General features: G+C 38.4%; 1 protein-coding gene across 4 annotated transcripts in view; it reads right to left on the bottom strand.

Moving 5' to 3' along the window:
- The window catches only part of trappc9 (trafficking protein particle complex subunit 9), a 147,476-nt gene that overhangs the window by 115,990 nt on the left and 17,126 nt on the right, over positions 1 to 14,360 (bottom strand). For all 4 annotated transcript variants that reach the window (XM_077548871.1, XM_077548872.1, XM_077548869.1 and 1 more), the window contains 3 exons: positions 9,569 to 9,695; positions 7,525 to 7,670; positions 2,694 to 2,779 (listed from right to left, as the gene is read on the bottom strand). In XM_077548871.1, coding sequence (XP_077404997.1) covers positions 2,694 to 2,779; positions 7,525 to 7,670; positions 9,569 to 9,695 — 359 coding nt within the window. The remainder of the gene's footprint in view (positions 1 to 2,693; positions 2,780 to 7,524; positions 7,671 to 9,568; positions 9,696 to 14,360) is intronic.

Genomic DNA, 14,360 nt, shown 5'->3' with positions numbered 1-14,360 from the left:
TTGGTTAGTTTGAGCCGTTATTGATCGATTTGTTTTAAAAAAATCACCCGAGTGCTGTGTGGCATCAAAGAATACTCCTCCTGAAAGTTAACCCCGCCCCCGCTGTGCATCTGGGAGGGGCTTACGTCCCCATCTATTACCTGATCAGTTGACATCGAAACGTGCTAATGGGATGCTTGTCGCCGTTTTGACCCCATCTGTCTCGAAATGTCATTTAGTCAGCAGATATCAAAAGGTCATATGAGTCGACAGTGGGATAAAAAAATTTATGGTGCCATATTTATCTTTTTTTCCCCACATCCACCAGACCGGCATCTACTAAAATTCAAACAGAATTTGCTTCTCCCACTAGTCGCTTAATCAGTGGAGGCTGGTGTTTGTGGATCTCGCTCGGCTTCATCTAGTCTTCCTTCCTTCCTTTAGTCTTTCCTCTGGTCTCTTGAGGTGTCCCTAATCTTGTTGGAATTTAGATGTTTCCGGGGTTGATGAAAGATTCTGCTTTTGTAACTCTGTGGGTGGTAGGGTGGTGTCCTTTCAACTTTTTTTTTCTTTTTTACTATATGCTCCAATTTCTCCGGTCGGTGTAAAACATTTTTTGAATGATCCCGCCTGGATATTCGTTATGCGTGTGCATGTGAAAATATACAGACGGCAGAGCAGTAAATGTAACAACATTAAGTTCTACTTAGGAGCTGCGGCACATTTTTATGAAAAGCTGTTGCAAATGCATGCAGACGTCACTTTTGAAAAATAGTACACTGCACGCAAGCGGGGCATCCTCCTGATAGCGACGCACTAAAAAATGTTTTTTTCCCAGGCGGACATTTAGTAAGCTTGACGAGAACATTATTGCATGAACACGAATTGCACAGCTGGGAGGGGGGAAGAGAAATGTATCTATTGAGCCTGCTATCATTAGAATTAAGTAGGAGCTTGTACGGGGAAAAAGAATGTTGGGATGGGCAGTTGACTAGATCCCCTTGATCGATGGTGGAGAAAATTAACGATCAATTAATCAATTGCCTTTTTAATGGCCAATTAAATAAGAATCGACTGTGTTGAGCCAAACAACAGCCTGCCACAGGGTGGACGTACTTCTCATTCGTGATGCAGTTTTTTTCCTGCTTTAGTCCAATGGAGAACCAATCGACAGTGTTGCAACCATGCATGCATCAATGGATTAAAATTAAAACTCAAATCATCGATAATGCCGATCATGAATAAGGAGTACAACCTTTTAGATTGATACATCAAAATATTTTTTTTGGAGTAGGTTAACCTCTACCACAGCATGAGAAACCTTTTTGTGCCTCACCTTGAGAGGTTTACCACCCTCAGAAAATTTGCTAAGACTGGTGGTCAGGGATGGACTGGGGACAAAATTCAGGCCGGGAAAATATTCATCAATGGGGGGGGGGCGACCCTGCTTTCATTGGTATCACCCACTCTTCAAGGAGCATGTGAATACATAGATGCATTAAAATGTATTGCACACGAGTTCAATGTGACCTCACTAGTCTAAACATAACATTCTGATTAATATTACATTTGTGGAACATGAGTTATGAAGCTATGTATCTCATGGGGCGGCCATTTTGCCACTCGCTTTTTGGACTGAAGATGACATCAATGTTGGCAACGACCAATCACAGCTCACCTGTTTTCTGAAGCTGAGCTGTGATTGGTTGTGAGACCTGAGCAACACTGATGTCATCTTCAGTCGACGTGGCAAAATGGCCGCCCCCCCCCTGAGATGGATCAAAAACGGCTGGATTTTGCTGCTCAACTCATATTTCACTAATGCAATATTAACCACAATACTATATTTATTATATTATTGCAAAAAAAAAAAAAACTTCTAGATCAGAATATGAAATTGGATTCTGAAGTATTTGGTTTAGGTGAACGGTATGGGATTTTTAATAGGTTTTAGGTGAACTAATGAATACACGCACACACACACATAGATGCACATTCAAAATAAAAATTAATAAAAAATAAAAAAAAGAGCAATGATGATGACATGTCAAATCAGTAAAATTACCGAATGAACAATACTGAGCTCTAAAAAAAAAAAGAAAAGAAATACAGTAGTACAACATGTCGTATTCTTATGCTGGGTGTCATGCGGAACCTTGAAATATTGTTGGGACTGTTGTAAAACTATCACCATAGATTGTTATATATTACCCCATAAAATGTCATGAAAACACATTCTGTATATCTATCCGGGTTCGACAACCGCCTGTGTTGGTGTTTCTTGAAAAGGGAAATGCTTTCCACTTCGGAAAAAGCTGCCATTACCGGGGTGCTAATAAACTGCTAAAAAGGAGGCGAGACTCGCTATTGCTCAATTTAAACTTGATCCTACACCAAAACAGACAATGAAGGGTCTTTTGTACCTCAATATAGGAGTTATCGACTCTGACAGGCCCGGGTGCGAGATGCCATAAAAGTAATGCGGCATGCGCGGTGTGATGCTCCCCCAATGGCCTCTTACTGTCAAGCAAGTGAGGAGTTTGCTCTCACCTCCAGCCCATGCGGCATTATATTGTCCAAAAAAAGCTTTTAAGGGATTTTAATTGGGCCATCCGCGATGAACAAGTACGACTTGATGGGGGGTTTGGCGGTTGAGAATCGAACGCTTCTGTAAGATTGCGTTCTTATGGAGATGAAGGAAAAACATCACTGACCACATTCTCCACTCGAAGCTCGTAAGGCATGGGGTTGTAGACCATGAGCTGCACTTCGCAAACGTCTCCTTGAACCCACTGGAAGTCTAAAAACAAAGAAAGAAAAAAAAAGACAAACACAATCAATTTCCTTTAGATAGGACCGGACGCCAAATAATTGGGGTCGAACATAGGTACGTTGTCTGGAACAATGTGGATGATGTCACTTAATGTTGAAGAGAGAGAACAAACAACTGTAATGAGATTGAGCTTAATCTTACTTTCATTTCATTTCAAATATTACAGCCCGGCGATGGGAGTATCCATCATTTCTGATGTGATGGATTGCGTGGACTGAAACGTTAGCATATGCAGTCAATTGCTTGGAACAGACAGATGTCTGAGTCTCTTAGACCCCTGGAGGGGATTAAAGGAGGCGAAAGGCTTCGGGGAAGGCAAATGCATATATATATATATATATATATATATATATATATATATATATATATATATATATATATATATATATATATATATATATATATATACGTACATACACACACACAATGGAATCACATTAGATTCCTCTTTCTGCAAGGAGGGATTTTTTTTTAAATATATTTCCCAGAATCCACAAAATAAACAAATTTAGATCGTATTCAATGGATTTTGTAAAAAAAAAAAATATATATATATATTTTTAAAAATCTCAATTTTGAAATGGAATATCTTTATTGTCATTGCAATCGTTAAAAAAAGCACCTCGAGATGTTAGATAAGAAAGGGAAGGCAATACGCTGAACAACTATTAGCTCAGTCCGCAGCACAAGTGACGTCACGGGGAAGGAATGTGGCGGCGAAAATTTTGCATTTTTTTTTTTCGATTTTCCTTTTCGAGCCCAATATCGATTTATAAACCCATGAATGGATTATTTAAAAGTCTCCTTTTTTCCCCACATAAATTCTTAGGGAAATTGAATTTTGAAGGCAATTTTTTTTGTATCTTTGTGTTTTCTTGAAATTTACTGTTCACGTGAATTTAAAATTTTATTTTCTTACATTCATGAAAGACCTGACTTATTGCATTTTACGGCAATTCAAAATCTTTTAAGTTTATATTTACAATTATTCAATTAGAATTCTGAAAATATTTTCATCTTATCCTTGCTCTTGTCACGTGTTACATTCATTAATAAACTAAATCATTTAACCAGTTACTGCCTCCGCAAAATGTACGTTGGAATTAAATATTTGTGGCGTTTTTATCGTGTCCTTGACATTTAAGAAGAATTGAAGTTTCATAATTAATCGATATTGGTGGGAACTGAAGTGAACCAGATCGGGAAAAATCTAAATCAAATTGAGTAAGGAGATTAGAATCGATACTCAACCCTAGTTTAGTTTAGTTTGTAGTATTTCTGGTTCAAATTGGTACTCATTTGTTTAAATTTCCCTTCGAAGTCTTGGGTTTTGCCCAATTTGCACACAGATTAAGACCACCTGAAAATTTAAAAAATTAAAAGTCAAAAAGGTTTAGAACGCCACGAGAATAAAGCAAAGCACTACCTTGCCATTAGACCGGGTAATAGCCTGTCTAAATGAAGCTCCTCCCCTCGAAGCAATTATTTTCTTTGTATTTATCATTTTATTCTTTAAGGCTTTGGCAAAACAAGATCTACGTGATTTTTTAGCGAATTACAACAATGCAGGAAACTTATACTAAAATATTTTTAATTCTGATTTCGAATTGAATTTGTAGTTACAAATATGTAAACAAATGAATTGCAGGGTGAATTGTTGTACATCTATGTAATAATATGAGGTAATATGGTCAATATACGGTTGAAGCCGTGAGTAAGAAACCAAGTTAACTCTTTGACTGCTAAAAACGTTAAATAACGTTTAGTAAAATCCTATGGAGGAGTGCCAAAGACGTTAAAAGACGTTTTTTTTTCCAAAACAGAAGTGAAACTAACCATTTTCTATTGTTGATTACTGAAAAACGGAATAAGGTAGAAACAAACTTTTTTTTCTGATGAAAAATGACAGTCCAATCTTTCATTTGGTAGTATGTGTGTTTCCATAGTCCAAACACATAATTTTCTGTGGACCTTGAAAGATCAGTCAAAAAAGCTTAAATCGGCTGGCACCCACGGCATCCCTTTTCTGAAAACGTCTGGCAGTCAAAGAGTTAAGCAAGTTGAGCAATAACATAATCAGTATGAAAGACAAAACAGAACATCAGGATTACGCAGGTATGGAAAGCAGAGATTATACAGGGCAACACTTCCCGTGACGCTTTTTGCAAAAATAATCACATCGTGTTTACATGCGGCACGGCAGGGAAGCCGTTACGTGCCGAACCCTGCGTCGTGCCTGACAACCGATCAGATAAAAAGGCTCTATCACAAACATTAGAGTGAACGGCAAGCCTTTTGTTTTGCGCTTTCACGCCAATCCGCTGCACAGCATGCATCGTGAAGATTAAGACAACACGCATCATCTAGAGCAAACGGCACATCCACCAGCCGTCGCTTGCAGCCGCGTCGCTCAGAATGCAAACGACTCCGGCCGGCGATCAGTAAAACCCGCGAGTGGGACATGAAGGCCGGGAAAGGTTTAGAAGTGTTCTCCCTCCAGGGTGGATTTCTCTCGCGTATACTCCACTGATCACAAGACGCCCGAGACCGTCGCCTGTTCTTAAAAGTCTTTAAAGTCCCGAGTGCCGGAGCGAGGTTAAGAAGACACTACAAAACTGACAATCGGGGCTTGAGTTTGCGGAGATGAACGCACGCTCGCAGTCATCCCAACATCCCGCGACTCCATTCGTATCATCCGTGCTAAGAGATGCTTTAGAAGTGTGAGGACACAATCACAACCTCATCAGCCGGAAGCGGGGATTCATGTCGGAATTTGGTCTCTGAGGTCTCTCAGCACTTCAGTTCACTTCCATTGGAGGAGAAGGAACTCAAGGGGGAATTGTGACGTTTAGAAAATGTGTCCACTTGGCAATCTGAGCAACTGACGTCGCAGTCAAAGAGCAAATGCAGTTTTGTTTGAAGCCTTCACAACTTGTACTGCATCAAATCTCATGTAGTAACATTTCAAAAATAGTGTATTAGCAGCTGTTCAGGCCAGTTTTTCTATATTACTGTAAACTAATGATAGACCTATATGTTTTTTTCAAGGCCAATACGGAGACAAGAGAAAAAAATTATCATCAAAATGTTAAAAATGTACTTTTTCTTTTAATATCAACTAATTTGCTCCCAAAGACGCATTTATACGTTTTTTTTATGTCTGAACTGAACAGAATGCTTGAAGAAATGGCAGTTATTACAAAAAAACGGCCAGCAGGTGGCAGCAGAGTATAAGAGATCAACCAGGTCAAAAGCTGTTTCCCCACTCTTTTAAACAAGATTTGTGAATAATAATGAAACTTAGCTATATTTTAATGCTAATTGCTGCATAACAATAACAGATATTATTTTTTTAAATCCTCTCCAATCTTTCTTTTGGTAGGTTCCATGTTTTTATAGCAATAAAACACAATATTCTGTGGGCCTTGCAAAATCAGTCAAAATCCAGTAAAACAGCCGGGAGCAAAGGGGGTTGGCTTCAGTGAAAATGGATGGGAGTCAATGAGTTAAACATACAAAGAATTGATAGCTTTGTTTAAAAATTCGAACAAAAATTTCATTAGCATGTGTTACGCTAAATTAAAAACTAAGCGAATTTCTACTGGAGATAATGTTTTTATTTTATTTATTTTTTATTTTAAAAAATTTAAAAAAGTGTCAGAATCATTTTCTTTTATAAAGTGGAAATTTAAATACATCCATAAATGAAAAGTTTCCTGTATCTCATTGAGCAACAAATGCATGCGAATGCAGCTCATTTGGGGTTTTCGTCAGAGTTCATAAAAGGTTTCAAAAGATCTTCCCAGACAGTAAAAATTGTCTGAATATGTTCAAAAATGTTACAAATCCTGATGAAAACCCTAAATTTCGCTACGTTTGCAAGCATTTACCGCTATAGAGCGATGCCGATATTTGGCATTTTGACAAATATCGCCACCGATAATCAGCCCGCTATCCCACAATGGGAGGAAGTGATCTTTGTAGTTTTAGTTACGGAAAAATCTAATAAAGTTTAATTCTGGAGAAAAAAATTCTGGAAAAAAATTCAGCTCTGTAAAATAGAAAAAAAAAACTGGCTCAAATTCTGCCCCTTTAAATGGGGCACAGAAAGAACCTGGAAAAGTTGGCTGGAATTTTTTTCTTGGCCTTGGCCAAATTTAACAGAAAACATTACATATTTAACTAGTAAAACAAAGTCCCCTTTCCAGGAAATTGGAATACAGACTATATTAATTAAAAGTCGCATGTCATTGATTTTACTATGACTATTATTTGTCTGCAAATAAATCACAGTGAGTCAGTCAACATTGCCGCATTTTCTCTACACAAATAACACACAAGCGGCAGAGGAGGAAAGGACACAGTGGCTGCAGGTAGGCATGAATTTGCAGAGGGAGATAACAGCCGTCGGCTCATATCATCTAAGCATAATTAAGGCGGGATTATGAAAGTCGCCAAATGCTCATCTTGTTTGATAAGGCCGTACCAGATAAGCCTCAAGTGGAGCGAGCGCGCCCAGTCAACCGGAGTTCCTTCGTGACGCCGACGACCGGAATATTTAATCAATTCCTAGCCGCGGTTTTCTCTGTTTGTCCGACACGTGAAGCTTTTTGCGCAGTCAAGTGCACCTCCTCAAGCGCCTTCTCATCATATCGAGGACATACGACGACGCTGGAATGAATCAGCGTTGAGTGCTGTGGGGAGCTTTTTACCGATCTTCTTGCAGCGCTCTTCTCCTCGGTTGTGCATGACGATGGGCGAGTAGATAAAAGGGCTGGCCGTGGACACGTCGGGACCCAGGAGGCCTTTGACCTTGTGCGGACGCAGACTCGCCGGGAGGTTGAGAAGCTTCACAGACCTATTTGAGAAATAACGGAAGACAAAAGGGGAAAAAGCTTCGATTCATGGGGAAGTTTGCCGTTTATAAATAAATAAGTAAAATTGTCATTTATGTTAAAACTGACAGTAGAATACTATTAAAATGATCTTTGGCCCCTCCCCAATTGAATTTTGAAATGTGTGTCAATCACATTATTTAACTCAACTGGACGGCTCTCAAAAGAAAATAAGGGTCACCAACATCCCAATTCTCGCCGGGTCATCTGGTAAGTTTACAAGCACCATTATATATTTCATTGTGTACAATCAAAGAAAAAAAACAACATCAAACCGGTAACATTTCGTGTTTGGCAAACTTTAGCATGAATAAGGCGTGAACACGAGGGCCGAGAGTGAAGTGAGGCTACTTTTAATCTTAGCAGCTTGAAAACTGCAAATTCTACAATTAAGTGGAGGCCTTAATTTGCGTCAATTATTTGCAGAATTCTATGCTATGTATGAATTAATTAATTGCTTTATTTTGGCTTTATAAATGTGATAATTGGGTCTATATTAGTTTTATATACATTTCCCCAAACTTCAGCACAAGATGACATGTGAGGCAACACAAGAGAAGAGAACAAGATATGAAGACCGTTCTTTTTTAGGAAATCCTTTGAAAAATAAAGAACAGCCACTGATTTCTAGGGGTGTGCCCAAAAAAAATTTGATTCTCATAAGAATCGCGATTCTCATTTAGTATCATTCAGAATTGATTTTAAATGTCCCAAAATTGATTTTATTTAAATTATTTTATACTGTCTTGCCCTTGTATGTGCCTTTATTTGGAGCGCTGTTCATGTTGTACTCGATTTGGCCACTTAGGGGCAGTGTGGTTCCACGCGGTCTAATACACTGTTAAGTTGTAGCCACATTAGAGAGTAGAAGGAAAAAGTCACGATCAAGTTATTCCAATAAGTAATTTTTTTGCATTCTTTTGAGTGATAAAAGTGCCGCGAGTAGCGCGCTAATTAGCATTAGCGAGTCAGACTGGAGTAGACCATTACAATGCCTTGCACATCTATAGACTGAAGCAAAAATCATTGTCAATCAAATCATTTTGAAGCAAAAATCGTCGAATCGCAATCGAAAATTGATTCTGAATTGAATCGCAGGCCCAAAAATTGGAATCGAATCGTCAAAGATTTCCACCGCTACTGATTTAGCTCATTTACATCTGTGGCTTGCAACACAGTTTATGAACAGGAGGGCCTTTTTACGCTTTACAGTCTAAAAATAAAATAAAATTCTGGCAAAATTTCAGGATGAATCTATAATACTTACAACCTGTAGGTGAAAATTTTATTTGGCCTTTTTATAACCATTTCAATGCACATTTTCAACTGCTCTAATTAAGTACGTCAGCATAACTTGTGGTGAGCAGCAACATTTGCAAAAATGTACTGAAACATTGAACGTGTGCATTCAAAAATCTTTTCTTTTCTTTGGTCCTTCTTCGGGTCTCCTGACGGCCCCACGACTCTTTCTGAAGTGTTTGGTTTAGGTGAACGGTATGGGATTTTTTTTTTTTTTTTATACGCAAGCATGCACAAACACACACCCACAGACATTAAAAAAAAAAAAAAAAAGGAGAACAATGATGAATACTGAGCTCTCCACAAAAAAAAATAAATAAAAAAATGTTGATGAGGTCGGATTAATTCCACCAGAACTTGCACCCAAAAGCCCAATTTGAATGCCACTGTGAGAGATCTTAATTCATGCTCATATTGTTATTGTTGTGATGGAGAGGTGCTTTGCTGGATTGTACTGAGAGATGATTCAGCTCCTGTATTTGAAGCTCAATAGATTGCGTAGTTGTTTCTAATGAAATGTCCAATCAGTGGTGCCATTCATCCATTGAGAACGCTGACTTACCGGACAATAGGGAGCTTTGTAAAAGGCACCGGTGGGAGCTTAAGTCCATCCGGTAGGGTGATGACCTCCATTCCACCCGGGCACTTGGAGGTGTAATTCTCCAGGCTCTGGGTCACTTCCTTTTTCTCTAGAAGATGTAGAAACATCACATTCCGTTTTTTTTTTTTTTTTTTACAGCGCAGGTATGGTGTTCGCGCACTATAAATAAGCCAAACATTAATGGCCTGTGAGGTGAGTCTCCCTCAGCAATACCGCGCCGAGTCTTCAAATAAAAATGTTAAGCCTTATTGTACCATGAATAGCTTTAAAAATGGAACATTACTGCTCACCCGGCCGTAAAAATTGCTTTGGCTCAGGAGCGGCCGCCGTGCGGCGAAGGACACTTGGCTTGCGAAGCATTTCAACGGTTGCGATGACGTGGCTTAAATCAGCTGATGAAAACCTCATTGGGATTCTACAGCAGCAGAACGCATCTCTAATGACGTCATCCTTCGAGTCGATTAGCATATCCGATCACGGGAAGCGAATTTCTAAAAGTCGGACATTTCCGCTGTATCGACGGCCGTGATTCTGTTAGGTGAAGACAAGGTGGTGGACGGTTCCGCCATTACTCTTGACTGCTACTCTACATCTCACCATGGATCTCTAGAGTGCCTGCCCACACATCAAGTGTGAAATTACAAATAGAGTAAATGTTTTACAAGATTTTCAAAAATGTGTCTGTGAATAAATACTAAGTAATAATAAATGTGTGAATCCACTTTTTTGACGCACTTCTCCTTTCACATAATTTATCTGAATGACATCATTCCAATTTCAACATATTACAAATATTCACTTTTTTCATTCCAAACATTCACGGCTTTCCCATAACTCAACATTTTTCATATAAAAATTCCCCATTTACTCCAATTGAGGCCAAATTTACCCCGATTCTAATTTAACATTAATTTCAATTGGCACATTCAATATAACAGATTCCGATAATTTCCATTTGAAATTGAAATCCTATCTGCTTATTCAATTCACCTTGTGAATAAATTTCAACATACACATTTTTTTTTTTATTCCCATTTTAGGACGTTATCTACATTTATTCCCTCCTCCCTCAACATTACTTGACCGGTTCAAACTATTCCTACATCGACATGTGCAGATCATTCAAGTCATCTCGTTTATTACTCACATTCACAAAATTCACAAAATTTTCTTAATTCTAAATCCCCAAATTCCAAATAATTACATATTCACCTCTCGTTTCTACATATTTTGAGCAATTAAAAGTAAAACCATTCAACGTATTTATCTCATTCCAAATCATTCCACATGCTTCAATGTATTTTCTCCAGAAATTGCAAATGTCTAGTTTGTAATAAATTATGCTGCATTATTAAAAAAAAAAAAAAAAGTTCAGACCTACAGGAAGGGGCCAGCGCACCAATTTAAAAAATAAAAAAAACTATGAACCAATTACTCCCATAATCGCATTTGATATCTCTGCTTGTGTGCAAGCAGCCAGGATATTGCATTTAATTTAATTCCGTTAAGTTACTTTCTTTCATAGAAAATAGTTAGGATAAAATGCTCAAAAACTAATCATTCCAATGGCTTTTGTGCACACATGGTAGTTATGTTTAATTGATGTAAAAAAAATAAATAAATAAAAAACTCTTTCCTGTAAGAGTTTGAAAACTTGGCAATGAAGTGCTGCCACCATGGAGGAAAATACAGTACAAGTACAGTACATTCTGTTTGTGAGTATCTTTACGGGTGTCATTTTTTTCCCCTCTGCTGTGTCGTACCTGCTCGCTTAGCCTTCGACCCCAGTCGTTATAGTAGACATTAAATAGGGCCACCCTAGCGTGCTATTAATCTTTGGACATTATCATTTTACACACATTACTTTTTACTGAATCTGGACATTCGCATCAAGTTAATCTTGTCTGGTCCATGCTTTTTTTTTTTTACTGCATATGACTTTATATCGAGTCAATCTTGGTCAGAGCGGCTATTAAAATGCACCGCAGGCGATTCGATTACAAGTGGACAAGTACGTCCGGCTCGCACCTGGAATTAGAATGCGCCTCCGAGTGCTCCTCGAGTGACAACTACTGACTGGATCTCAATCTCCTGTTCTATATGCAAAGTAAGTGTCCACCCCCCCCCCCCCCAACCCACATTAGCAGCAAGGATCACATGGAAACACGAGGGAGGGAATCCAATGAAGCCTCAACATTTATTTCCATGAGAATTATTTCCTTGCATAACATTGAGATGCAAGAACTTGGTTTTCTGAAGTGGAAATGTATGTAAAAACGTGTTTTGGGCTCATTTTGCATTCCACGTGTGCCACAAAAGAGATTAATCACCAGTATTGCGGGTTCAGTAGGTGCGAGTTCCCCAAAATAAAAAGAAGCTTAATTTGCATGCACAAATCTTTGCCAAGTCCACCATGATTAATCTTTTTTGAAAGCATTGTTGTGCTGCCGAGGCAAAAAAAAAAAAAAAAAAAAAGCAAGTTTGCACGACTGTCACGATAAACACGACTCTTTTCACCCCCACGAACGCTCGCTATCTTTTTACCGATTCATGTCATGCGTTAATTCTCAGCAGGCAAAGCGACTTTTCATCAAGTTTGAAAAGACAATTGTTTGTGTTAGAACATTTTCAGTATTCTGTCAAAACGCGCAAACAACTTCTTGATGGAATCTTAAAGCTACGCCGCTGCTTGTAATCCTTCCATATTTTGCTGCAATCATTCCCCATCAAAACTAAGGTCGAGGCTTTTACAGACTTCCCCCATCCCGCTTGGAGCTCAAAGTGTTATATCGCTTGTGGCGGAGACAAAAATCATTACCTGCCAATCTCCATCCAAAGCTTTTTATACGCATACAAATTCCGACACATTCCGTCGGCAAGATTTACTCCGCCGCAGCTAAAAAAAAAAAATCACTGTCTTGACATCTTCAATGAGACAAAATGCGGACGGATGAAATAGGAATCAAGAGGAGGATGTCCAAAGTTGTGCAAAAGTAAAGACGAAAGATGAACTCGGCCAACGAGTTGACTCTTCATTTTAAATGAAATGAAGTTGACGCTACAGAAAATGTTCCGGCAACTGAAAGCCAGTGGATGCAAATCGGATCTGTTATTTACTGTAGATTGGCGTTTGAAGTCCCCTTTCGGAGTTTAAAAATGTGGTAGGAAGTATTAATGTGGTCCTATTCTGTTAGTCACACATTAAAAAAAAATTAAAATTAAAATATAAATAATGGCAGCATAAATCATGGAATTGGATACTTTCAGATCAGAATCAGGCCTCATCCAAATTTGTACAAAATCTAAACGCATAGATCGGACATAACCCAAGATGGCGGCAAAATAATATTTAAATTTTAGACATGGGTTTGGTATGAGATCAAAATAGCCAATAGGTGGGGGGGGGGGGTTCAGCGAATAACGAAGAATAGGTCCCAGAAAGAATGTCAAACAACACAAAATATACATGTAAAAAAAATGCCCACTATAAATCAAAATTACAATGAGCGCATAAAAATTTGGTATGCATGCGTCACCCGTTCATTTATCATTCGTCATGCACTGCTTCAAGGCTGCCCGTTTTCGCTCGTCAGTTGTGCAGGTCAATTTTACCACTTAATATTTTGATCAAAGAATTACAGGCAATTCTATGTAAATCACTTCTCGGCAAAATGAAAACTGTATGTGCATCATTCGTAAAAACATGAAAAAGTCAGGCCAGTAGATATCCTATTCCTATGATGTTCCATTTTTTTCTTTGCACTTTGCAAGACTTGAGATTTAATTGAGCGTTCTCAATTTTTCCAGTGCTGCAGATCAGCTAACCCTCATTAATTTGCTGTTTCTCATCTTAAAAGATCTAAAACATGACTGGGGGGCATCAGGTGTCATTAAAGACAAGCAAGCTTGTGAAAAAAAAAAATGCAATTATCTAAAGCTGTCAGACGGGACTTTTATTTATGTGAATCAACAGCCAATCAGCTAAAAGAATATTAAGTAAATTGATAACATTCTGTTGCACAGGGATGTGATTTGACCAAAGTGAAATTATCTGAAAATTTAGCCGGGGGTCTGGGGGCCGCCGGCACCCAGCTAGGTCCAGGGCAGTGCCCTGGTGGGGGGACAAGGGGGGGCTTCCCGGAGCTCATGGGTTTTCCGTGTTTTTAAGTACTTTCAATGCACTCACATGACAAAGAAATAGACAAAACAACAGCATAAATTTTCAATGTATATTGAACTATCCCATATAAAATGGCAGTTTTAGTCAACTCAAAATCAGTCACATTCAAAAACATTGGACTGCCTTTGCTTTTAAAAACTATCACTGAGAATATCATCATATCTAACTAATGTGATTACTAAGTTAACACATAAATAATGTTGAAGAGTTCAAATTTCATGAACAAATAATTGTATCATGACCAAATGAAAAGTAACTCATATTAGAGCATACCACAAATGTCTTTGTTATAGCAGAAGATGTTATCTGTCGGAGTCATGTGCATACACAATGAAATACAAAAAAAAATAAAATAATAAAAATCGGATTTTTTTTTTTGGGGGGGGAGATAAAAAAAAAGCGGAATTCCGCGAATTAGCGGAAAAATCACATCCCTGGTTGCATGATGAAGCGCGCAGTACAGTGAAGTTATTCTGTCTGTCCAAAAAGCTCTTTGTGCTCAAACGAAACGTTTCTTTGCTAAGCCCGTTTCATCTTGTTCATGACTGAACTCCTCCTACCGTGTCCCGGTGT

This window comes from Vanacampus margaritifer, chromosome 17, assembly GCF_051991255.1.
Source record: "Vanacampus margaritifer isolate UIUO_Vmar chromosome 17, RoL_Vmar_1.0, whole genome shotgun sequence".
NCBI lineage: Eukaryota > Metazoa > Chordata > Actinopteri > Syngnathiformes > Syngnathidae > Vanacampus > Vanacampus margaritifer.
The sequence above is the reverse complement of the archived record's forward strand: the minus strand, read 5'-3'. Positions and strand labels throughout refer to the sequence as shown.